Here is a 20,483-nt window from a genome sequence, read left to right as displayed (position 1 = left end):
ATGTGTGAGGTGAAGGCTTGCTTTGTGTCAAAAAGTAAGTGAGTCCGAATGCAATTTGCGACAAGTTGTGTTTGGAAGTAAAAACACAACTGTAGTTGTCTAACAGCTGATAGTTTATCCGATGGCGAGTAACACGCATACGCAAAGATTGGTTCAAGTCTCTTTTCGTCGTCCTTTTTGTTTGACTATGTTTATTTATTTATTTCTTGTTTTCTCCTCCAGGATACGTTTGGCTCAGTCACACAACAGTGCTTCCTGTTAAGCACAAAACAAGTGCCCTATGGCTATACCATCGTAGTCGAGTGGCATCTGTCCAATAGTGACGATATTCTCTTGCTCAATTAAAAAATGTAAAAAAAAAAAAAAAAGGTCTTGTAATTATGCAGCTGTGAAGGCGCATAACTGTAAAGTCGCCATCGAATCCACACATCATACAATGAAAACCAAACGACAAAATGAGTGGAAACGTATCATTTGAAAACAAGAATGAGAGGAGCTCCAGAATATGGCGATAGTGACTCATGTCGATTTTCTAATTGAAGGGTTGAACATTTGCTAGTCTACTTTTTAGACATTATGAAACAAATGAGTACAATTACACTCACTGATTAATATAATAAAAGGGAACAATGTTTTCTGTGATTTGGGACACAGCCCCTACCTCTTATTTGTGAACTGCTCATTGTTTGCGAAATGGGAAATAAACTGCCTCAGATTTGGATGATCTTTCATTTCACATCATTAGCTGAGAGCCCTGAGGGTCATGTCGACATGTCCAAGCCCAATATTGTGTTGGGTGTATAATCATCACTAATTAGGCCGAACACAATGGTCTTGCATAACATGCTGGGATGTCACCACCGTTACTCGCTCGTTGTGTTTGTCATTGCCGATAAAATTCCTGCCACACGGTTGTTTGTTGCCGGGTAAGGTTATTATGTTCTCCCAAAGACTTGAGTTTCTTTTCCTGTATTATACTGATAGTATTACCACGTTTGTTCTTTTAATGTTTCATTGATCGTACAATCCGCTTTCAAAGTATTATTGTTCATATTTAACTGCCGCCATGTGAAAGGAATGTTTTAAAATTCTAATACAGTATACAGAGGCTCGTATTTGCTGGTGTAAGTGATCCTGTCGCACATTTTTTTTTTCAATTCGACAGCCCTGAATGCAAATCACTACAAAGGGAGCCCATCACTTTCACAATGCTGTTTTTGTTCACCTCATCTTTTTCCCTGTGCTGAATTTATCAGCTCCAAAGTGTACTGTCTTTTGCTGCACAGTGGTCTCCAACCTTTTTTTTTCACCACGGACAAGTGCATATAAGTAGAGATAAATTTGCGGACCGGCAACCACAGGGCTGGGAGTGAAGGGTGATGTTGGATGACTAATAAAATGCTACAGCAGCAAATGCAAATCCTCTGTGTATTTTTGTGTACCTTAATTTGGTCACTCATGTAACGCAGCAGAACAACTATAACGGGCAACACGAAAAATTGGATGTTTTTTAGATCGTAAAAAAAAAAACAAACTTGAAGCCAATTTTTTTTATGTAACTACCACCTACATCCTGAAATGCGCCAATATAAGGCACCACAGAATAAGTGTATGAACATATATAACTCACCATATTGCTTTATATGGAACTGCTCGCCGCATATTGTGCACAGCGGGCTTCATATGTGCTCTTATATTTTATTTTATTTTTACTCATTTTGCTAGCTTGTGCGTTTAATATTGGCATAATGCAACCAAGACAATTAGCACCTTGACATGTGTCAAGCGTCCATCATGGATGGATCGAACGAAGATAAATGGATCACTTTTCAAAATAAAATATCTTTCATCCTCGATTAAAAAAATAAACTGAGAAACTGAAAATTTTCTTTGGTATGTGCCGCCCGGTCCAAAGTGACCTGCGGCCCAGTACCAGTCCGCAGCCCGTTGGTTGGAGACCACTGTATTACACCACCAATGTAGTGAATGTAGCCTACTTTTCACAGACAGTAACTTTATATGCACTCAAGAATTCCTGCTCAGCACTCGATATTTGATTTTTTTTATTTATTTTTTTTTTTTACCTTGACATAGGGAGCATTCAATGGGAAGACAAAAGCTAAATTATTTCTGCTAGCTGCCGCAGGGCTTTCTGCATGCCACTCATTAATTAAGGAAAATGTATTAGTCATGACTCCCACTAAAGCTGCATATTCATGAGGAGTGTGTGCCCCAAGGAGAACGCTGCCTCCGGAGAGAACATGCTCAGTACTTAAAGACTTTATGTTCGGATGTAAGGAATTATTCTTCAACCATCGCGTTTTTATACACATCACCACTACAGTAATCAAATAATTGGTTGTTTTGAATGTATTTTATAGAGAAATCATAAATTACTCCATATGCTAATTGAAAATCGTTGGCTGTTGCCAAATTAGTCTGATAAGGTCGGTGGTAGGATTTCAAGCATGAAACACGTCACCGAAAATGAACCAAAACTATATTTATAATCAAGATGATTATAATCGTCCATGCCGTTTTAATTACGCTATTAAAAAAAAAGAATAATTACAGTCGATGTTTTTTCTTTGTTGTACCCAGCACCTTACTTATGCATCGCGGTGGCCCCAAGTCGTTCCCACAACAGCCTCACCGGGATGTCTCATTAGTGGAACGTGTATTGGTTGTGGAACATGCACGTGCACCGCAGCGAAGATTAAATTGCTCTAACGGATGGATACAGAAAGTCTGAGTTGGCAGAAATCGTTTACTCTTGATATCAAATAAACGCTCCACGTGCGTCTCGATGGGAGACTCGAGTCGTAATCAGTATCGCAAACAATGAATTGACAAGTCTGTTATCTCGTTAGCGGAGTTGTAGCGTAATTTGAAACACCGCAGCAGGCGAATTCAATGCTTGGATAGTAAAATTAATGAAGGATGAATTTATTTTAGCTGCCCATGTTTAAAAACTCGGGCAGCTCGACTACAGGTATGTCATATTGCAGTCTTAGATCCTCTTTATCCTTGACTAATTCTCTTTTTACCGGTTAATGTGAGAAACCGATCAGTCATAATTAGGAGTTAGCTGGATTTATGTTGATGGTTGCCATATTCACGACTCACTGTAGTTTAGAAACAGATTTGCTTGTAATAGTGACTTTCTCTGCGAGGAAAAAAACCTCATCAGACTTACATTTCCACTGCAGTACATAAAAGCTTAGTATTATAGCAGCACAACCGGCTGGAAATCGCCAATGAATTAAACAAGCTGGCATTAGTCTTGGAATATGCAACACAGATGACTCCAATTGCAAAGTATTTTTCCCACATTTTTTTCCCTTCACACTCAGTCTTCGATTTTGATATTACGATTCAAAGTCCAATCAAAGGACAGAAGTGTGTCAAAAAGCATTCATCCATTCATTTTCTTCAGAATTCTCCCAAACTAATCAAAAATAATCATCACAAAGGGCAAACGTAAGTGATTGCGCACACATTCCATTTCTACACTCGGTTTTTCCATTTCCACCCCAGTTTAATCTACAGAAAGGACACCACACCATTCCCCATTCCCTTAGTTTCTGCAGCGCGACCGAATTGACATTGACTCACATACACTCACTCACACTCACCACTGACGAGACACTGCAGGGAACATGTGGACCTCTCCAGCCAGGAAGTCCAAACCTGGGCGTGGTTTACGAGCCCCTAAAAAAAAATAGGAATTCTTCATAACTGTCTGTTGACAGTCGGAAAGATTATCTTCTAGCTTTTCAAATGCCCCGCTTACCAATGCACTCTGCACATTTCCATACGCACCAGCTCTGACTGTGGTGGTCTTCCTTTATCCGTCTCTCTTCCAGAGCACGATGAGTGTGCCAGCACTCAGAACTCTTGCGATGACAATGCGATCTGCACCAACACCATTCGCGGACATCTGTGTACCTGCAAGCCAGGCTATGTGGGAAATGGCACCATCTGCAGAGGTAAGTTCCTACCCTGGAATATCCCCTCGGTCATGTACAACATAGTCAACCGGTTGGGAGGGATCACGTGCCTCGTCGTAACATCTTTGACACTGTGGTTCTGCCCTCGGACTCATCACCTTACCAGGTCACGGTGGCCAGACTGATGATTCCAAAATAGATTTTGGAGCGTTTTCCACCGGTGTGCCTTGTCACCCTCGGTGCTCACACTGCCTTCTGTTGACCGTTTAAGCACCGTCTAAGCGGCTCATTGGTTTGGCTGTTCATGAGCACACAGATGGAGCAAGGAAAGGCATAAATAGGCGATTTCTTTTTCTTTTTTTTTTTTTTGAGGCAATGTCTTGGTGTGTGCATATATACTTCTAATGACTTTAAAAATGGCTTAGACAAAGTCTTAACCCAGTTGAATATTTGATCAATTATGGGCATATATAATTACGTAAAAAGTAGCCCACATAAGTCCACAAGCAATTATTTGAATCCTGGTAACCACAGGGAGTCCGATCCCGACAACTTTATTGATGCGCGACTCGTTCCTTGTGACGGCTCAAGCTAATGTGCTTCCCGGGTTATGAACACTTCAAAACGTCAACGACTTTGTGGTGCTGTGAAAGAGTGTTTCACCGCATGACACAAGAAGTGCTGACTTACCGCGATACTTACTATTTTTCATTTTATCTTCATCATGCGGAAATGTGTGTTAGTGATGGCGCGTGAAAAATCCCGGTAACATTTTTTCACTCAGAAATTCTAAATACATTTTTACAGAGTTTTTGAGGAAATTTCGCAAGTTTATTAAATTAAAAAAGTCACTCCAAGCGTTTTTGAGCCGATACCATCCAGGTTGGGAGACAGAGCCATGCCACTGCTATTGTGTGTTGGTATATTACTATTGTCAGATGGAAACCGTGGAATCTTCTACCTCCAAAGCGACTAAGTTGGTTTCCTTTTTGAGACACAAGCAATATACTCAAACACAGTAAGAGAGCCATGGCTCACGCGTAGGGTTGCCGTCCTCGACAACATTGAGTTGCCTTGTGTATGCGTGTAAAAAAAACAAAAAACAAACTTCCGCCCCTTGAGGGACTTTTTTTAATTCAATAAACTAGTAAAAAATACCCAAAAGCCCTTGTAAAATGCACTTTGAATGTCTGAGTGAAAAAAAATCCTTTTTTTCCCTAAGTAAATAAAACTCCCCATTTTTTACAGTGACAAACCTTTTGTCTAAGCAACATGCTTGCTTCAGATGTTCTGAAGTGTTCACTCCACATACCTGGACCCACTACACAAAAACGTTGCGTTTGCACTGACGGCTGACATACAATGAAACAGCCTATAGAGCTGTCTTACCGTCCATTCGTGGTTTGTCAGCCATCTCCACATAAACAACTATCACAGTTGGAATTCCCTGATGTGCCGTGAACATCATATATGTCCATCATCACACATACGGAATAGCATTTTACCTGATTCGATTATATGGAACACTGTCTACAACCAGAGCCTGAAAGCTGGAAAAAAAACAAAAAACACAACTACTATTTTTTTATTTATTTATTTATTTTTTTAGTGCTCTAAAGCTTTGTTCATCCTTGCCAAATAAAACAAGGAATCACTTGAGAAATAACATCCCTAATATAAGAGACGTTATAGAGAATCGATACCCTGGATAGTGTTGTGTTCTGATATTATTGTTTCAGAGCAAAATATTTACCGGTATCAAAATGTCTCAGGTCAAAATGCTACTGTTAGATGTGTTAGGGTAATGAAGTCATCACTGTATATTCAAATAGGGACTAAAAAGGCTACGCGAGGCAGACAGGCTGGTAAACCAGTTCAGGGTGTACCCTGCCCCTCGTCCAATGTCAGCCGGCATAAGCTCCAGCTCACCTGCGACCTTTTTGAGGATAAGGAGTACGAAGAACTGATGGATGGATTCAAACTAAATATTTTCTAAGCCGGTTATAACATTTTTAGCTTAAACTCCGAAAGGAAAAACAAAAACAAAAATCACAGTATTTGCATGAATCTAATGGTTAAGGCCCTAAAAGACAATCCACGTACACTCTCGCATCATGTCAAAGACATTTACATGCCTCCTGTACTTATCACAAAAGGTTTCACTCAAACAGAGTTAGCCAAATCATTTACAGTAACATTAGAATGAAAAATCACAGTGAAGAATAAAAAGCACTCACAAGGCTTTAAAGGGATTTTGACGATCTTTAATGTAGTGAGTAAGACAATAATACAAGCTCATAAGGAGCCTTTGATGAAACGTTCACGATTCACACTGTGGTGGGGCTTGGCACTCATCCAAAGATGAAAGTATCATTAATTAAGGTGTGATTTCACAAAATGTCTTCCATCATGGGACAGTGGTTATGACGAATCACCGGCTGGTGGTTCTTAAATACTGCGAAGATAATTCTGCAGAATCAGTCAATCAGTGTATCATTATTTTATGTTTTATTTTTTTACATTTGATGAGCTCTTTTCAAAAGTAAGATCATTTCAAATTTACAAAAAAACAACAACAAATGTTTCACGTGTCATCGTAGAAATATAACTTTGCATCTTACTTTATAACCTCGCATGAATGACAGTATGTCTGCTAAAAGGAAATGTGAAAAGAAAGAAAAAAATGACATAAATGCAATTCAAAGATGATGGTTGTGATTTTGACAAACCACAACTTGGGAAATAGGTGTAGCCGACAGAACCCGCTCTCGACGCTGCTGTCACACCGGCATTACGATGGTTAGCAGGCAGAAAACAGGTCTTGGGACAGATCAATGTAATTTGCAAAATGCTTTCCATTCATTTTCTGCCGCTGGAATGTCTCCAAGCTCATACACAGCCGCACTTCTACGTCTAGGCAATATGCCGCCTGTCTGTATAGCGAACACCACATTTTTCATTCAGAGAGTCATTGGCAAAGTGCAAATGAAGGAACAGATGTTTAAAAAAATATATAATATATAAAAAAAAAAATATGCAAGGTATTTTGTCAACAATTACAATTAATATCTCTTCACATCAAGCAAGCAAACCAATATGCAAACATGTCAAATAAATTATTCCCAAATAATTCCATAGTGTGAAGTGTTTTGTAAACCAGAATAAATTATTATTATTAACCCAATTTTATGGGGGTCAGTAGTGAATCGGTCCCTTTTTTTTACCCAAATTGTGTTATTTTTGACCCAGCATACGTAATGATAATATCCCTAAAACCTCCTATGACTTGCTATCCTATTCTGGCCAATTAGTATTATTCAAGCAAGGAGTTGGAGGAAGTGGCCTCTTTTTTTCCCCTCCCCCTGAGATCTCATTACCGTGTGATGGCGACAGTGTTGGCCAATCGACCTGTGCCTCCCATTTCATTCCCCTCATACATCACTGCATCCCCCGTAGGACCGAGGGAATTAGTCTGAGTGCGACTCTGTCCGTCGCAGTTAATATTAATAGGACAAAGAACCATGTTTAGCCAGCCTTGAGCACAACAAGCAAGGCTAAGTCAGGTGTCAGAGCCCCAAAAAAATGTTTCACTAATAGAGCAAGTTGATGCACGGCCTTCAATTTGTGGCCTTTTTAATGAAAAATGAAAACGTTCCTCCGTCGCTACTTAATTGGCATGCTAAGGGGCCATACATTTTCCAAGAATGATATTATCATTCAGTATTTATTGTATTTTGGAAAAGGTCATTAGCTACAATAATAGTATACAAGTATATATTCATCAATTTGCAATAACTTTAGTCCTCATTAGGGTCATGGATGAGCTGGAGCATTTCCCAGCTGACGAATCCACCCTAGACTGGTCACCAGACAATCGTGGGGCACTTATATAAACAAAACAACCATTAAGATTCACACCGACTGACAATTTAAAGTCTTTAATAAATCAACATGTGCAAGTCTTTGAGGTTTCCTTTTTGTTTTTTTGGGATTTTTTTTTTTGCCTTATACGAGCAGTTTTAGCTTTGTTTTTTTCCCCTCTCACCGTTCCTCATGTTTTTCTTTTTCATCCAAGAAAATCCTGGCGCCATCAAGCGACCCGTCAGGCTTCCTGTGTCGGTTCTTGTTTTTATGTTTCATGGATGTGTTGTAACTATTAAGTGAATTCCGTTGCTCTGTAACTAAATGAATTTTGCTCGTTTTTACATTTCTCCGGACATAATAGATGGACAGAAGAGCACAACGACGAAGTAATCACTCTTATTCTATCGCCGCCAAAGGCATGAAGGGTACTACTTCTCACGCAGGCGCAGAAGGTTCCGGAGTAGTTGGCGTTTCGTTTGTAGTGTGCTCTTCGGTCATTTTCCGGTCCGACGTGGCGACTTCAAGGCCGACGCGACAGTTGGCCACAAGAGCCGACGTCGGCTTGATATGTCGAGGCCTTTCGGGACGATAATGCAACACATGCAGCATATTCAGTCACCACATGCGATTGTACTTCACCCCAGTTTGGACCTTTTCTCATATGCGACAGTTTGAGGCTTTCAACCAGCGTGAAGCTATTTTTTAATTTTATTTTTTGTAGAAACGCTGCTGTAATTGATGTGTAATATTGCCCAAGTGTGGCTCTCTATGGGGCAATTCCACTTCTCGATGACAATGTCTGAGTCTTTGCCTCATTCTCTCACGGGGGTCCGGGTGCATTTGCCACAATAACCTTGCGTGTATCCAGACTTGCTCAATTCTGTCCCCATGGGAACTTTTGAATCGTGATTACACTTCACATCGAACACCTATTTGGTAATTATGGCAACCGTTGCGACAGAAATGACTTGCCCCTTCGGCATATAGATTCTGCTTTTGATATTGTGCAAACACTGGTTGGAGAAGTTTGGCTATTCCGCCTTAGAATAGCTTAAACATGTTTTGCAAATTGTCAAATTTGTGAAAGATGCTGGACATCATTGCAATAAATAATACAAGGCATGAAAATTGATAGCAAAACAGTGTTCATGGAAAGAAAATATTTTACAGCAGGCGATTGATTTTCTGGCTTGACTGGAATTCAACAAAATGAAGCGATAAGATCCCCATCTGTGGGTTTTTTTTTTTTGTTTGGTTTTGTTTTTCAGTGCGATAACATGGGGAGAAAAGGTTTGCCTCTGTGTCAGCTGCCATTTTAATGAGTCACAACACGATAAATGGGCAAGAGTAGTTCAATCAGAGCAAAGCAACGAATTCTAGATCAGCATTGTCTCAATGTCAGCCTAATGATCAGCCGCCTATTGCCGAGCTTGTGTCGGTTGTTGAATAAGTGAGCTCATCGTGTTCATGGTCCATTTCATCACCGTGGGCCGCTCTATACAGACCAAGGCGCTTGAGTAGCGAGTCTAAAAAGCATCAGGAGACAAAAAGCATTATCTCTTTCAGTTCGCATCTTTCTACCAGAGCTAATCACAGAGGAGCCATGTTTCACCCAACTAACAGCAAGCAATTAAGAAAAGATAATGTATTCTGAATTATCAAGGGAGGATGTTTGCTTTAGGAAGGTGGTGGCGGGCGATAAGCACGAGGGGGGTGGTGGGTGTCGGTGGGTAGAGCCTTGATTTTTCCTTACAAGTCTGAAGGATTTAATTTGATGTTTACATAATCGCTGTTCCCCCTCGTCTCATTTTAAGACAATATGTCGCAGCTTCTCTGCTGTGGAGTCTGTGCTGGAGGGCAGTTGCGTCTCATTTTAATTGAGTGAAGCAATGATTAATTGTGGATGGAAAAGAAGATGAGAGCGCCCGTTTTAAGCTTTCTGGTAATTATCATTTGAGGTAATTATTTTTTGGGCTGCGCCTCACCATGATGCAGCTGCTGTGTAAGAAAAGGACTCACCCAACTTTCGGTGATGCACTTATGAATGGGCAGCACGGAAAATAAAAAAGCACTTAGTACATCTGCCTCACATTTCGATGGTTGTGGGTTTGAATCCAGACTCCGGCCTTCCTCCCTCATTCCAAAATCATCCATGTCAGGTTTAATGAAGAATGCAGTTGGTGGCGTTATTGCCTCGGCTGTGTAACAATGTGTGACTCCACGGTCTTACCTGGGTTCAACTAGCAAGTGTGCCATAGATAAAAAAGGCAAAAACAAGAGTGAGGTTCTCAGCAATAAAACGACCAGGCTAGTCAGGCTAGCTAGGCCTCGTCACCGATCTATTAATGTCTGCCGAATTTAATAGAGCCGCTAATGCAGATCAGAACAGTATCCCACAACCACTGAGGCAGTCGTCTTTTGGAGTGGAAAATCAATTACACAAAACTTAGACGGTTAGAAGCACGTGCTGCCTGACAAACCGAGTAGGTCTAGTAAAGTGGGAAAGAGGCTTCGGGGTATGACTACGTACGTCATTAAAGGCACTTTTTATGAAGACTTTATGACACTTTAGTTTGAGTTGTCTGGTGGAGTGCTTCCAACTGGTGGAGTGTTTCCAACTCTTATTTAACTACGGTACCAATAAGTGAATTGTGGGATTGGGACAGCCACCCCTCACTTGAAACAGTAACAATGATTTGTCGGAACATAGTTTCATTGAGATCTTAAAAGAGAAGACTTTCTGACTCTTGGACGGATTCGATATATCGATTTGAATCGATTTTCCTTTTCATAGCCCGATATCGACTCATAAAACCCTTTTTCCCCATAAATTTACATGACTTCACACATCACGTGAGATCCTGTCACTTTGTGAAAGTAGCGTATCAAAACAAAATGGTGGATGCAGCAACGTTGGCGCCAAAAAGCAAGAAGGCAGATGTATTTATTGTTTTGATCAGGTCATGTTAATAAACGAACATGATTAATGGCACTGCATTAGCTTCAATGCTTTATGTCAATATGAATATTTTATACGTTTGTTCTAATTGCAGCATTGGTTCTTCTGAGAATGCCTTCCATACAAAAGTAACATTGGTACTGCTTGAAGTCTTTGATTGAATCGAAAATCAATCAGTGAATCATGAATCAAAAATCGAATCAGGCCCTTGTGCATTGAATCAAATGGATTTTGGAAATTGACTGCACGTATGTAGTAAAGTTTGTGTTTAGCTTTGCATGCGAAACACACATTCACACTCAGTCTGTCTTTATATCTTTAGCCTCTCAATCCGGATTTCTTACCTGTCAACTTTTTTTTTTTTTTACAGCATATCATTGTCTGTCACTCATCGTGCCTGATCCATCCCTCATCTTGACCATGTGCTGTCGTTCAGGATGACTGGATGGCACTCCAGTGTCATTCATCGACTCCTTTTCCTGCAATAAGACAGAATACAAATTTTATGAAATAATTCTGATCAAATGCAAATATTGCATCCAGTTTTCCCCTCCGTTCGGTTCCCTATCTGCTGACATATCTCAGCTGACACGATGTTTTTCTGTACGTTGGAACATCTTTGATTTGGCCGCGCAAAGGAATGAAAACAAACAAGTCATCCCAATCTCCTCGTGGGATCAAATGCAGCTCAGGTTTTGTGTCCCTCCTTCAGACTCTGGCAGAATGTTTCATACGGAATTCCAGCACGACATCATGCATATCAGCGGTAAACGCCATCTTATCAGTGAAACAGCAGAGGTTGCCGAAAACTGTGGTGTCAGCTACCTCGGTGTGTGTGCGTGCGTGTTTCAATAATGGATTTGGACGTAGGGATTCGCTCGTGCCGCTCAGCATATAGTTATGAAAGCTCCTCACATCCGACTGCCAAGGGCGTCCCTGTTCCTCCCCTCTTGCTCCTCTGATAGCTCCATGCCCCTGTGACTCTTGCTCAGATTAAAATAGATAAAATCATCCATACGTGATGGGAATGGCTAGTTTCGCACTTAATGTTTAGTCACATGCAGTCGATGAAATGTTTATTGTCTTATTGGTCATTTGTTGGAATGTAGTTGTAAAAGATAAATGCCTTTGAAAGTGTTTGCAAGTACATTCGAACGTACTAGTAGGCTAAAAGCTTCGCCATAATGGCAGTATTGTCTCGTGCAAAAATGTTTTTTTTTGTTTTTTTTTAAGCATTTGGCCTACATTTTACTATACATTGTTTGTTCGTTATTTTTATATTTTATTATTATATCTCCAGTTCAAGATTTCCATTCTGCATTTTTCCAATACACAAGCGTAAGTGGCATTATTGGAAAAAAATGCAATTTTTTTTTTAGCAGTTAGCATCAAAAATGTTTTCTCCACAGCCATTGAATATTTTTTTTTTATAAAATTTGCTAACTTGTTAAGAATTTGCCTTTAATTATACAAATCCATTTTTATGATTTATTTTCATTTTCAGAATGTATACTGTGTTACTTGCAGTAAGATGAAAAACTCCATTTGTCTCTGCACAAATGTATAGTTTATGGACCTGATCCAGTTTGCTACTTCTAAAAAAAAGATGTCAGAATCCCAGATTACAGACTTTCAACAAGGAGGTAAAAAAAATAGTTGTTGTCATCTTGCATGTTTTCTATCCCCCCTGTTAAACATGAACAAATGGCTTCGCTCTGTCATCTTTGTCGACTTCACCCATCTGGTTAGGGTGGAAAGATTTCATCCCATCTGTAGCAGATTTTATAAACAAAACAACAAGCTTCATGCTTTAAAATATGTTTTGTCTATTGTTGCAGTGGTGTTATCTCCATCACTGAGAAGATGAGGCTTGCTACATTTGAAGTAAATGTCAAAACATACCGTAGCTATCAAGAAGCCATTCTCCACATCCCTTCACAGTCAAGAAGAGCTGGCAACACTTTTTTGTGGCAGACTCTTGACCTCAACTCAACTGACCACTTGCAATCAGCTTTCGCATGCTGTTCTGCATGGAACGATGAATCTGTGTACCCCAGAACTGCTTGTCCCTTTCAATGGGGCAACATTTAAAAAGGGGAGTAAACAGGCTTAGGCAAGTCACGAAAAGATTTGTGATTGTTAATTTAAACTAAGAAACTAAATCCAGATCAAACTTGTTGATTACCGTATTTTACGGACTATAAATCGCCCTTTTTTTCATAGGTTGACTGATCCTGCGACTTTTACTCTGAAGCGACGTATACATGGAAAAAAATATCAATTTCATAGACAGCCACAAGAGGGCACTCTAGACGTATGTACCGATATCTCCTACTCCCACAGAAAACTGAGAATGACTGGACACAAATGCCCCTCTAATGAATCATATTCTGCACTCCGCAAGGCGCGAGTAGTGGATTTTATAGCTGAAAACCATAATTGAGCAGCAGACAGAAAGTTTAGAGTTAATGAGAAACTTGTTAGTGACTGGCGAAAAGCAGACTCCTACTGCGATGAAAGAAAAATACGTTCGCCAGTGCCTGTTTGAAGAACGTGTTGCGGGAGAAGCTTACCGTACGTCTTCATGCTCAGTTAGTTGCCAAGAGCACGGATAGCGATGTCCCAAAAAAATGAACATGAACACTAGACACCTTTTCTGTTCATGTTTATTTTTCGCGTGGCTAAATGGCCTTCATTGTGTTCGCATATCTCACACTTATTCCGCCTGTTCTTTTTTCTTTTATCAAAGTTATAACTTGCCTTCCAAAATGATGTTTTCGTGTCTAGCATTTCATAAAATAAATTACCCGCTAAAAATGCGACTTATACTCCATGTGTATGTTTCTACCTAATTTTTGGGCTGGTTCGATTGATACTCCAAAGCAACTTGTTGTCCGGAAAATTTGGTAATCAAAATTGCGTCCATAAACACCTTCCTTCAACCTAAGAGAGTATTTTGCCTTAGTTATGGAAAATGTTCAAATATTTTTCCATCATTTGCTGCTGGCTTAAGGCAATCCATCCTTAAATTGATTGAAATGTATGGCGGCTGCTCACTGTGAAAGAACTCTTAAAAAAAAAACACAAGGGGGTAATAAATTGGCATGTCAGCGGTATTGATCATCTGCCCTCACAACCCTCTGCGGATGCATTATGATAGTAAAAATCATTCTTAATGCATTTTTCATCTGCGCAGACAGCCTGGCTCAGGTCTTTATCGTCATGTAAACAGCGGCATAACATGTGATGTTGTGGGAAAAGATCGCCGGTGAACTGCTGTTCTGCGTGTGTTCGAAGACTTTTGTTGTTGTTGTTGTTGAATACGACTGCAGTGTTTTTGTGGTTAACTCTTTTCTAAATAAACCGCAAGAGGCAGGTCTGATGAAGGCAGTTGACCTGCGCTTTACGCCCGAACAAAGCCATCAGTGAGGTTTACAAGCCACCCATACAATCTACACTGACTCTGACCTTCGTCAGAGTGGTCATTGTTTCCGGAGCCTGTTTTGTCCCTCCGGCAGTACAAACAACTGGCAGCCAAGCGCTTCTTTACAAGTATTGATTTATTCACTCATTGTAAACTCAATGGCTCACAATGACATATAACTCCTGTGCTGATGTATAGCATTGCTTCTTACTCAAGGGACTCTTTTTGTTGATGCTCAATGTTTAGATTAGATGCAGCACCAGAATTTGTATACGGTGTATAATTCATATTTTGTACATATGTTTTATTTTAAGTGGGAGTCAAGTCCAACATTTTCTTTGCAATGTGTTTTTCAGTATGTGCCCCGCCCCATTAGTCTAAAAACGGCATTATGATTAATTTTGTGTCTGTGAAATAGGAATTAAGCACTTGGTTGTCCGTTTCCGACAACAGTCGGGGACGGTGCCTGAAAACGCGTGGATTAGTCTTCTTAATTCTTATTCCACAAACGTAGTACAAATCGTAAACCGTGTTTACAATCATGGAGGCACATGAAACATTTTATTGCAAAGAATTGTTTTGTCTTAACTTCCACTTTACTATAAACCAGGCATCACCAAATGTCCGGATCCGGACCGCGGGATGATTCGGACCGGACCCATGGCCAATCTATGATGATTTTTTTCAGGGCGCATTCGCAAACGTTGGCGCTGCAATTCTAGTTAATACGGAAAAGGCGTCACTGATTTGAGCCAATCAAATCTTTTGTCTACGATCAACTGCCAATTGCGCAGCAGACCGGAAGAGAGTGCTGCTGACAGTATGCCTTGCTAAAAAGTTAGCGAGGTTGATGCGTCTTGTTTTAAATGAATGGACGGAGAAATTTAGTTTCGTTCTGGCTGCAGCCGATTCTAAACCAGTGTGCATCATGTGCTCCGAAACCGCCGCAACATTGCGAAGCGCCACTACGAAACAAAGCACCGCCCTTTTGTGCACAGTTATCCGCTGACCTTTGAGGTGAGCGCATGCAAAAACATCAAACTTCGAGTGCAGTACAACAGATTTTTACATTTTCGTTTACATCCCAGCGGCATGCAAACGAATATTCAATAAAAGTATCATGGATTTTGGGGAAACATAAAAAAACGTTCAAGTGATGGGGAAGTTGTGAAGGAGTGCTTAAATGTGGTTGCACAAACATTATTTAAAGGAAAACACAAAGCCCAGATGTGTGAAATAATCTACCAAATCCCAATGGCCCTGACTCCGTTCCAACCCAGATTTAAGTCACTGGCAGGACAGTCACAAACTCATTTTTCTCATTAAGAGAAGTTAAAAAAATATTCAAAAGAAAAAGTGATGTCAAAGCTCATTTTGAATTAGTTTTTCATGAGGACAGCCATTTTTATTGATTGTGTACTGAACATGTTGACCTGTTTTACTTGGTTAATTAGGCTTTCCGTTTTTTTTAGGCTGATAACTCTTTGATTTATTAAAAAAAGGTAAAAGATGTTAACTCAATGCTTAACACTTGATATATTTCTGCAGGAGATATTTTACAGTTTTTTTCTGGAAGTGGATCCCTTAAATTCCTGGAGCCACATTTTCTTGAATGTGAAATAAACGCCTTATATTTGTTTGACTGGCAAAGGTGTTTAATGGGAACATTGCTAAATATTTAGTATATAAGTGCGCTCTGTTGAAAATGACTAAATATTGAAACTATATAAAAATGTGAACATAGGCTAGACATTAAGGGAAGTTGGACTTTGGTTCGGACCTTTTAATTGGAAGAAATTTTCGTCATGGACCTCTGTGACTTTTCATTGAATACCTCTGCTTTAAACAAATAATTTCCTCGATTAATCACAACATTTTGGGGGGTCTTTTGAATTTCCAAAATGTCCCTTTGCCCAATACCAAGACATGGAAATATGTACTGCCCTGCCTTTTTTGCAAAGAACCTTTAATAGTGTCATTATCAAAAGACTAACAAAGCATTAACACGACACATCAATGAGCTGTGCGACCGTGGAAGCCCGCAATTAGCCGAGTTCTCTTGCATGTTCTAATTAAAATGCACTTTTGATATTTCTCGCAATTGGTGCAATACCCATTGGCTTTCGCTGTTCACTTCAACACTAATTCTGAGATGGATCCTTAGATGCCCAATGACCGTGAACGGGGCTGTTAGCTATGGCACATAGTGGAGTGATTTCATTCTCACCACCCACTGGAAAGCAATCTAGGCCCATAATGGGAAACTCAAATAGCAAATCTGTGAGTATAAGCATGTCTTGAGAAGTCACGAGTCAGCAACAGGCTCACTTAAGCATCAAGATAGTTTAACTGGAGGTCACAGGAGTGACAATGAAGGAGGCATGCTCATAGAACACATTATTTGTCGTTGTAACACGGTTTCTGGCAATGTGTAATGGAAGTGGAGCCCAGGAAGTAGTACTAGAGGAGAAGAAATGGAAAGCAAATAAGGAAAGGAACTGCAGTTGATTAAAGCTGCACGATAAGGGGCGGCAAAGAAAATGAAAAGTCAAATATTCAGCTGGTGCGTTAATATAGTGGCATTCAAGCGACAGATGACACTTTGATTGCCTTAGCTAATCTAGTCCCATAGTTGTTGTCGCTTAAAGGGGAAGTCATCCCCAAAATGTTCTTTGCAAGAATTTCTTCTATGCAGGTCCACTAGTCTAAACATGGCAGTGGGATTAATATTGCATTTGTGGAATATGAGTTAAGCCGTAAAATCCACTTTTTTTTAACCATGTCAGAGACGTCTTCAGATCAGCTTCAGAAAACTGTTAAGCCGTGATTGGTTGCTATCTGAGCCCTGCGCAACTGTGATTTCATTTTCAGTCGACAGACGTGACAAAATGGCCGCCCCCTGAGATGGCTTAAAATGGATGGATTTTGCTACTTAACTCATATTCCACAAATGCAATATTAATCCCAATGCCATGTTTAGACAATTGGGCCTGCATGGAAGAAATTCTTGCAAAGAGTTTTTTGGGGTTGACTTCCCCTTTAAGACCAAAGAATCTCTCAAGTAGTGTAGCTTGGTTTAGTAATATATACACACACCCACATACCCACCCCCCCACACCCACCCCCCCCCACACACACACATATACACACACACACACACATATCTACGCGATATTTTTCAGATGCAGTGATTAATTTAGAAATTCAGAAAATAAACTAAGAGTGTGTGTGTCCAAAGAGTTAAAAAATACCACGCGCAGCAAAAAAAAAAAAAGTCTGTGTTGGCTGAAGACAAAGTAGTTTACGAGTGTGAACTTGTGTCTATTCATCTATTCATATTTCCCCACAAAATGTTAGTGGTCAGACAGGTATTAAATTGAAGCGTACTCCTTTGTGGGGGCGCCAATATTGACGTTTCATTTGAATTCATCCCATGTCTGTCCGTCACATATTCCCCTGACAACAGTAATACTGAATATCCATAGCCTCATCAAGAAGATGAGGAGGCGGGCTGAAGACAGATTGCTATAATTAAGACTTCATCACAAAGTAGCATACATATTGAAAATCACAAGACTTAATGAAGCCTGAACATTAATTTTACTGCAGCCCAATTCATTAGCTGTGTATAGATACACTTAATAATGAATCACAAGTATGACGATGGTCATTGTGGTTTCCCCCTCCCCGTGTTTGAAAGTCATTAGTTGGAAAAGACAGGCGGCATAATGCTGATGGCGGTGAAATGATAATTAGTGCTGGAGATAGATTCAGTCAATAAAGTGTAATTAATATTTCAGTGTGAGGTTTATAAGTAAAGAAGCAATCAGGCTCTTAATGAGAGACTTTTTAAATCATTGACTTATCCAAATAAAAAGCCAGTGGTATTAAACTCTAAACGACGAGACTGATTTGATGTCAAAATGTAGGTTTTCTGTTGTGAGCCTTCACAACACGCATACAGCAAAGAGGCCGCGCGAGAAATACCTAGAAATGACTCGATGTTTCAATCCATTAAGGCTCGTCTTAAAATTTGGAAATAGTCATTTCTTCTGAATGAGCTCAATTTTTCCTCTTTTTAAATTAGACGTGTGAGATGCTCTGACATACCCTCCTCATCTTGTGTTTTGTGAGGGGAGGGAGGGGACATTGGTGCCAGATTTCCTCAAGAAGAACAAACCGCCTGCTTTGTGTTTCTCTGTTTGCTGCTATATTGAGTCCTCACACCGTCTGCACGTCTAAGCAACTCACCATGTGCTCACATAAGCACACACCTTTCGGAATATTGCGATATACAACAAGGAAATGCTAAATTGGGAATGCTTCTGGCTCAATCTGGTATTGATCGATCGCGATTTGCACCAGCTCACTGTATTCAGATTTGACCTTTCAATATTTATGTACAATTCTTTTAAGGCCGTAATAGCTTATGAGTGAAGGATGAAAATATTAGCCTGCAAAATCCAAGACAGCTGCAAGTGTTATCTTTTATAAAAGTTGTTTTTCTTCCTTGTTTCCTGTCTTTCCAGCTTTCTGTAAAGAGGGGTGCAGGAGTGGCGGGACATGTGTGTCTCCCAACACGTGTGTTTGCCCTTCAGGATTCACAGGACGATTTTGCGAGACAGGTAAGAGCGAGAACTGGCCACTGGTTCGGTTGATTAATCGATGAGAGTTGAGATCTCATACTTTAGATCGTCAACCTCTAATTTGCGATTTTTCACCTTTCGGGGGGTGAGGAGGGGGTGTTCTGTTCCTCATTAATTGCGATAAACGAGGGATTACTAGACGTTCAAACATACTGGCAAATATTTTTGAAAGTGCTTGTAGGCTAAATGCTAAAAACAGCATTTTTTAAGTATGCAAGTGTAGAATTGCACATGCGCATTCCCTGTGGCATTATGGAGAAAAAAAATGCCAAACAGAAATCAAACATTACAGACATATTAATAACATTTTTCCAACCGTACTTAACTTTTGAACGTATTGGTGTGATGTAGGCAAAATGTCCGTAATTGCAAATGAATAAATATTTTTAAAAAAAGATCAAATTTAGATTATTAAAATAAAATTTCCTCCCACACCCCAGAATTCCCCAGTGCCCCACGCTGCGATGTGCTCTGACGCCATCACACTAACACTGCCCCCATTCACATCCTTCTCACCACACGTGTGATCCCTTTTATCTACGGATTTGACAAAAAGGAAGTTAACATTATACATCTGCATGCATGTCTCTTTTGTTCAACTGCGTCAGGGTATGTACTGTGCCCTCAGGTTATACATCTTATGTTAATCATCCATGACATGAACCACAAGGCATTATCAGAAAAATCATTTGAATATTAAGCAAGAGTATTTGACAGGACATTTAGTTCAGATCTAAATGCACGGCAAAAAAGACCCAATGAGGAATAAATTAACAGACTAAAATTCTGTGAGATAACTAACCTTGAGAGATTCCTTCCAGGCAGACATGTGAAAATGTTCACGCTTACGATAGCATTAGTTGTTATTGTAGTTGAGTTGCATTAGGATGTTTTCATTTTCATTAAGGTTTGTTGAATGGTTTCTACAGAAACTGGATTTAGTTGAGGAACGGGCACATATTTGTCACATGAAATTGTGAAATCTTTTAGGGACCGTATTTTTTGCACTGAGTTATAAGGCGCCTTACTGCACATTAAGGGAAAAACATCAGACAGCAAATAAGTCAAACTTCCATTAGACATAAGTCGCTCAGGATTCTAAGGCTCACTATTGATTTTTGTGAAAATTAAAATATTTGAAGTGCGTCTTATAGTCCCGAAAATACACTCACGTCATCACAAATTCCACTTACCGTTAAGTGTGTCTGGCTAACGCAAACATTTAGATTCTAAAACAAACAAGAAAACTAATCATGCAACTGAAAAAAAATAAATCCACAGAAATGATGTAGTGCCATTGTTTTCAAGAATAAGTACGAAGTAATGCACGTTTTTATTTACTCTCTTTGTTTTTGTTTAGTTTTTACGGTGACTGAAGCCTGATCTCTTCTATCTCCTGCTTACTTTTTGAAATGATCTTATATTCAAAACCTACGACGCAATAAACTATCAATTTCATCTCCGTTGGTGCAATGTTAACAAGAAAAGAATGCCAGCCTTTTTTTTATGAGCAGCAAACTTCATATCTGTCCAAGTTCACAGTACTGCAAATCCATGTGATATTTCCCTAATGATGTTTTATTTTAGTAGGTTAGTAGGACTTGGCCAGAAATGTGAAACTGCGTGAGCTAAGGGAGTCT

General features: G+C 39.8%; 1 protein-coding gene across 1 annotated transcript in view; it reads left to right on the top strand.

The window, feature by feature from the left end:
* The window catches only part of LOC148337121 (protein kinase C-binding protein NELL1-like), a 140,141-nt gene that overhangs the window by 104,769 nt on the left and 14,889 nt on the right, over positions 1–20,483 (top strand). The window contains exons 14-15 of the mRNA XM_088296939.1: positions 3,867–3,989; positions 18,727–18,822. Of these exons, the coding sequence (XP_088153065.1) occupies positions 3,867–3,989; positions 18,727–18,822 (219 nt within the window). The remainder of the gene's footprint in view (positions 1–3,866; positions 3,990–18,726; positions 18,823–20,483) is intronic.

The sequence above is a fragment of the Idiotropiscis lumnitzeri genome, chromosome 5 (genome assembly GCF_059441095.1).
Source record: "Idiotropiscis lumnitzeri isolate Australia: NSW breed Sydney's pygmy pipehorse chromosome 5, RoL_Ilum_1.0, whole genome shotgun sequence".
Taxonomy (NCBI): Eukaryota; Metazoa; Chordata; class Actinopteri; order Syngnathiformes; family Syngnathidae; genus Idiotropiscis; species Idiotropiscis lumnitzeri.
This window is presented reverse-complemented; position numbering and strand designations above follow the sequence as displayed.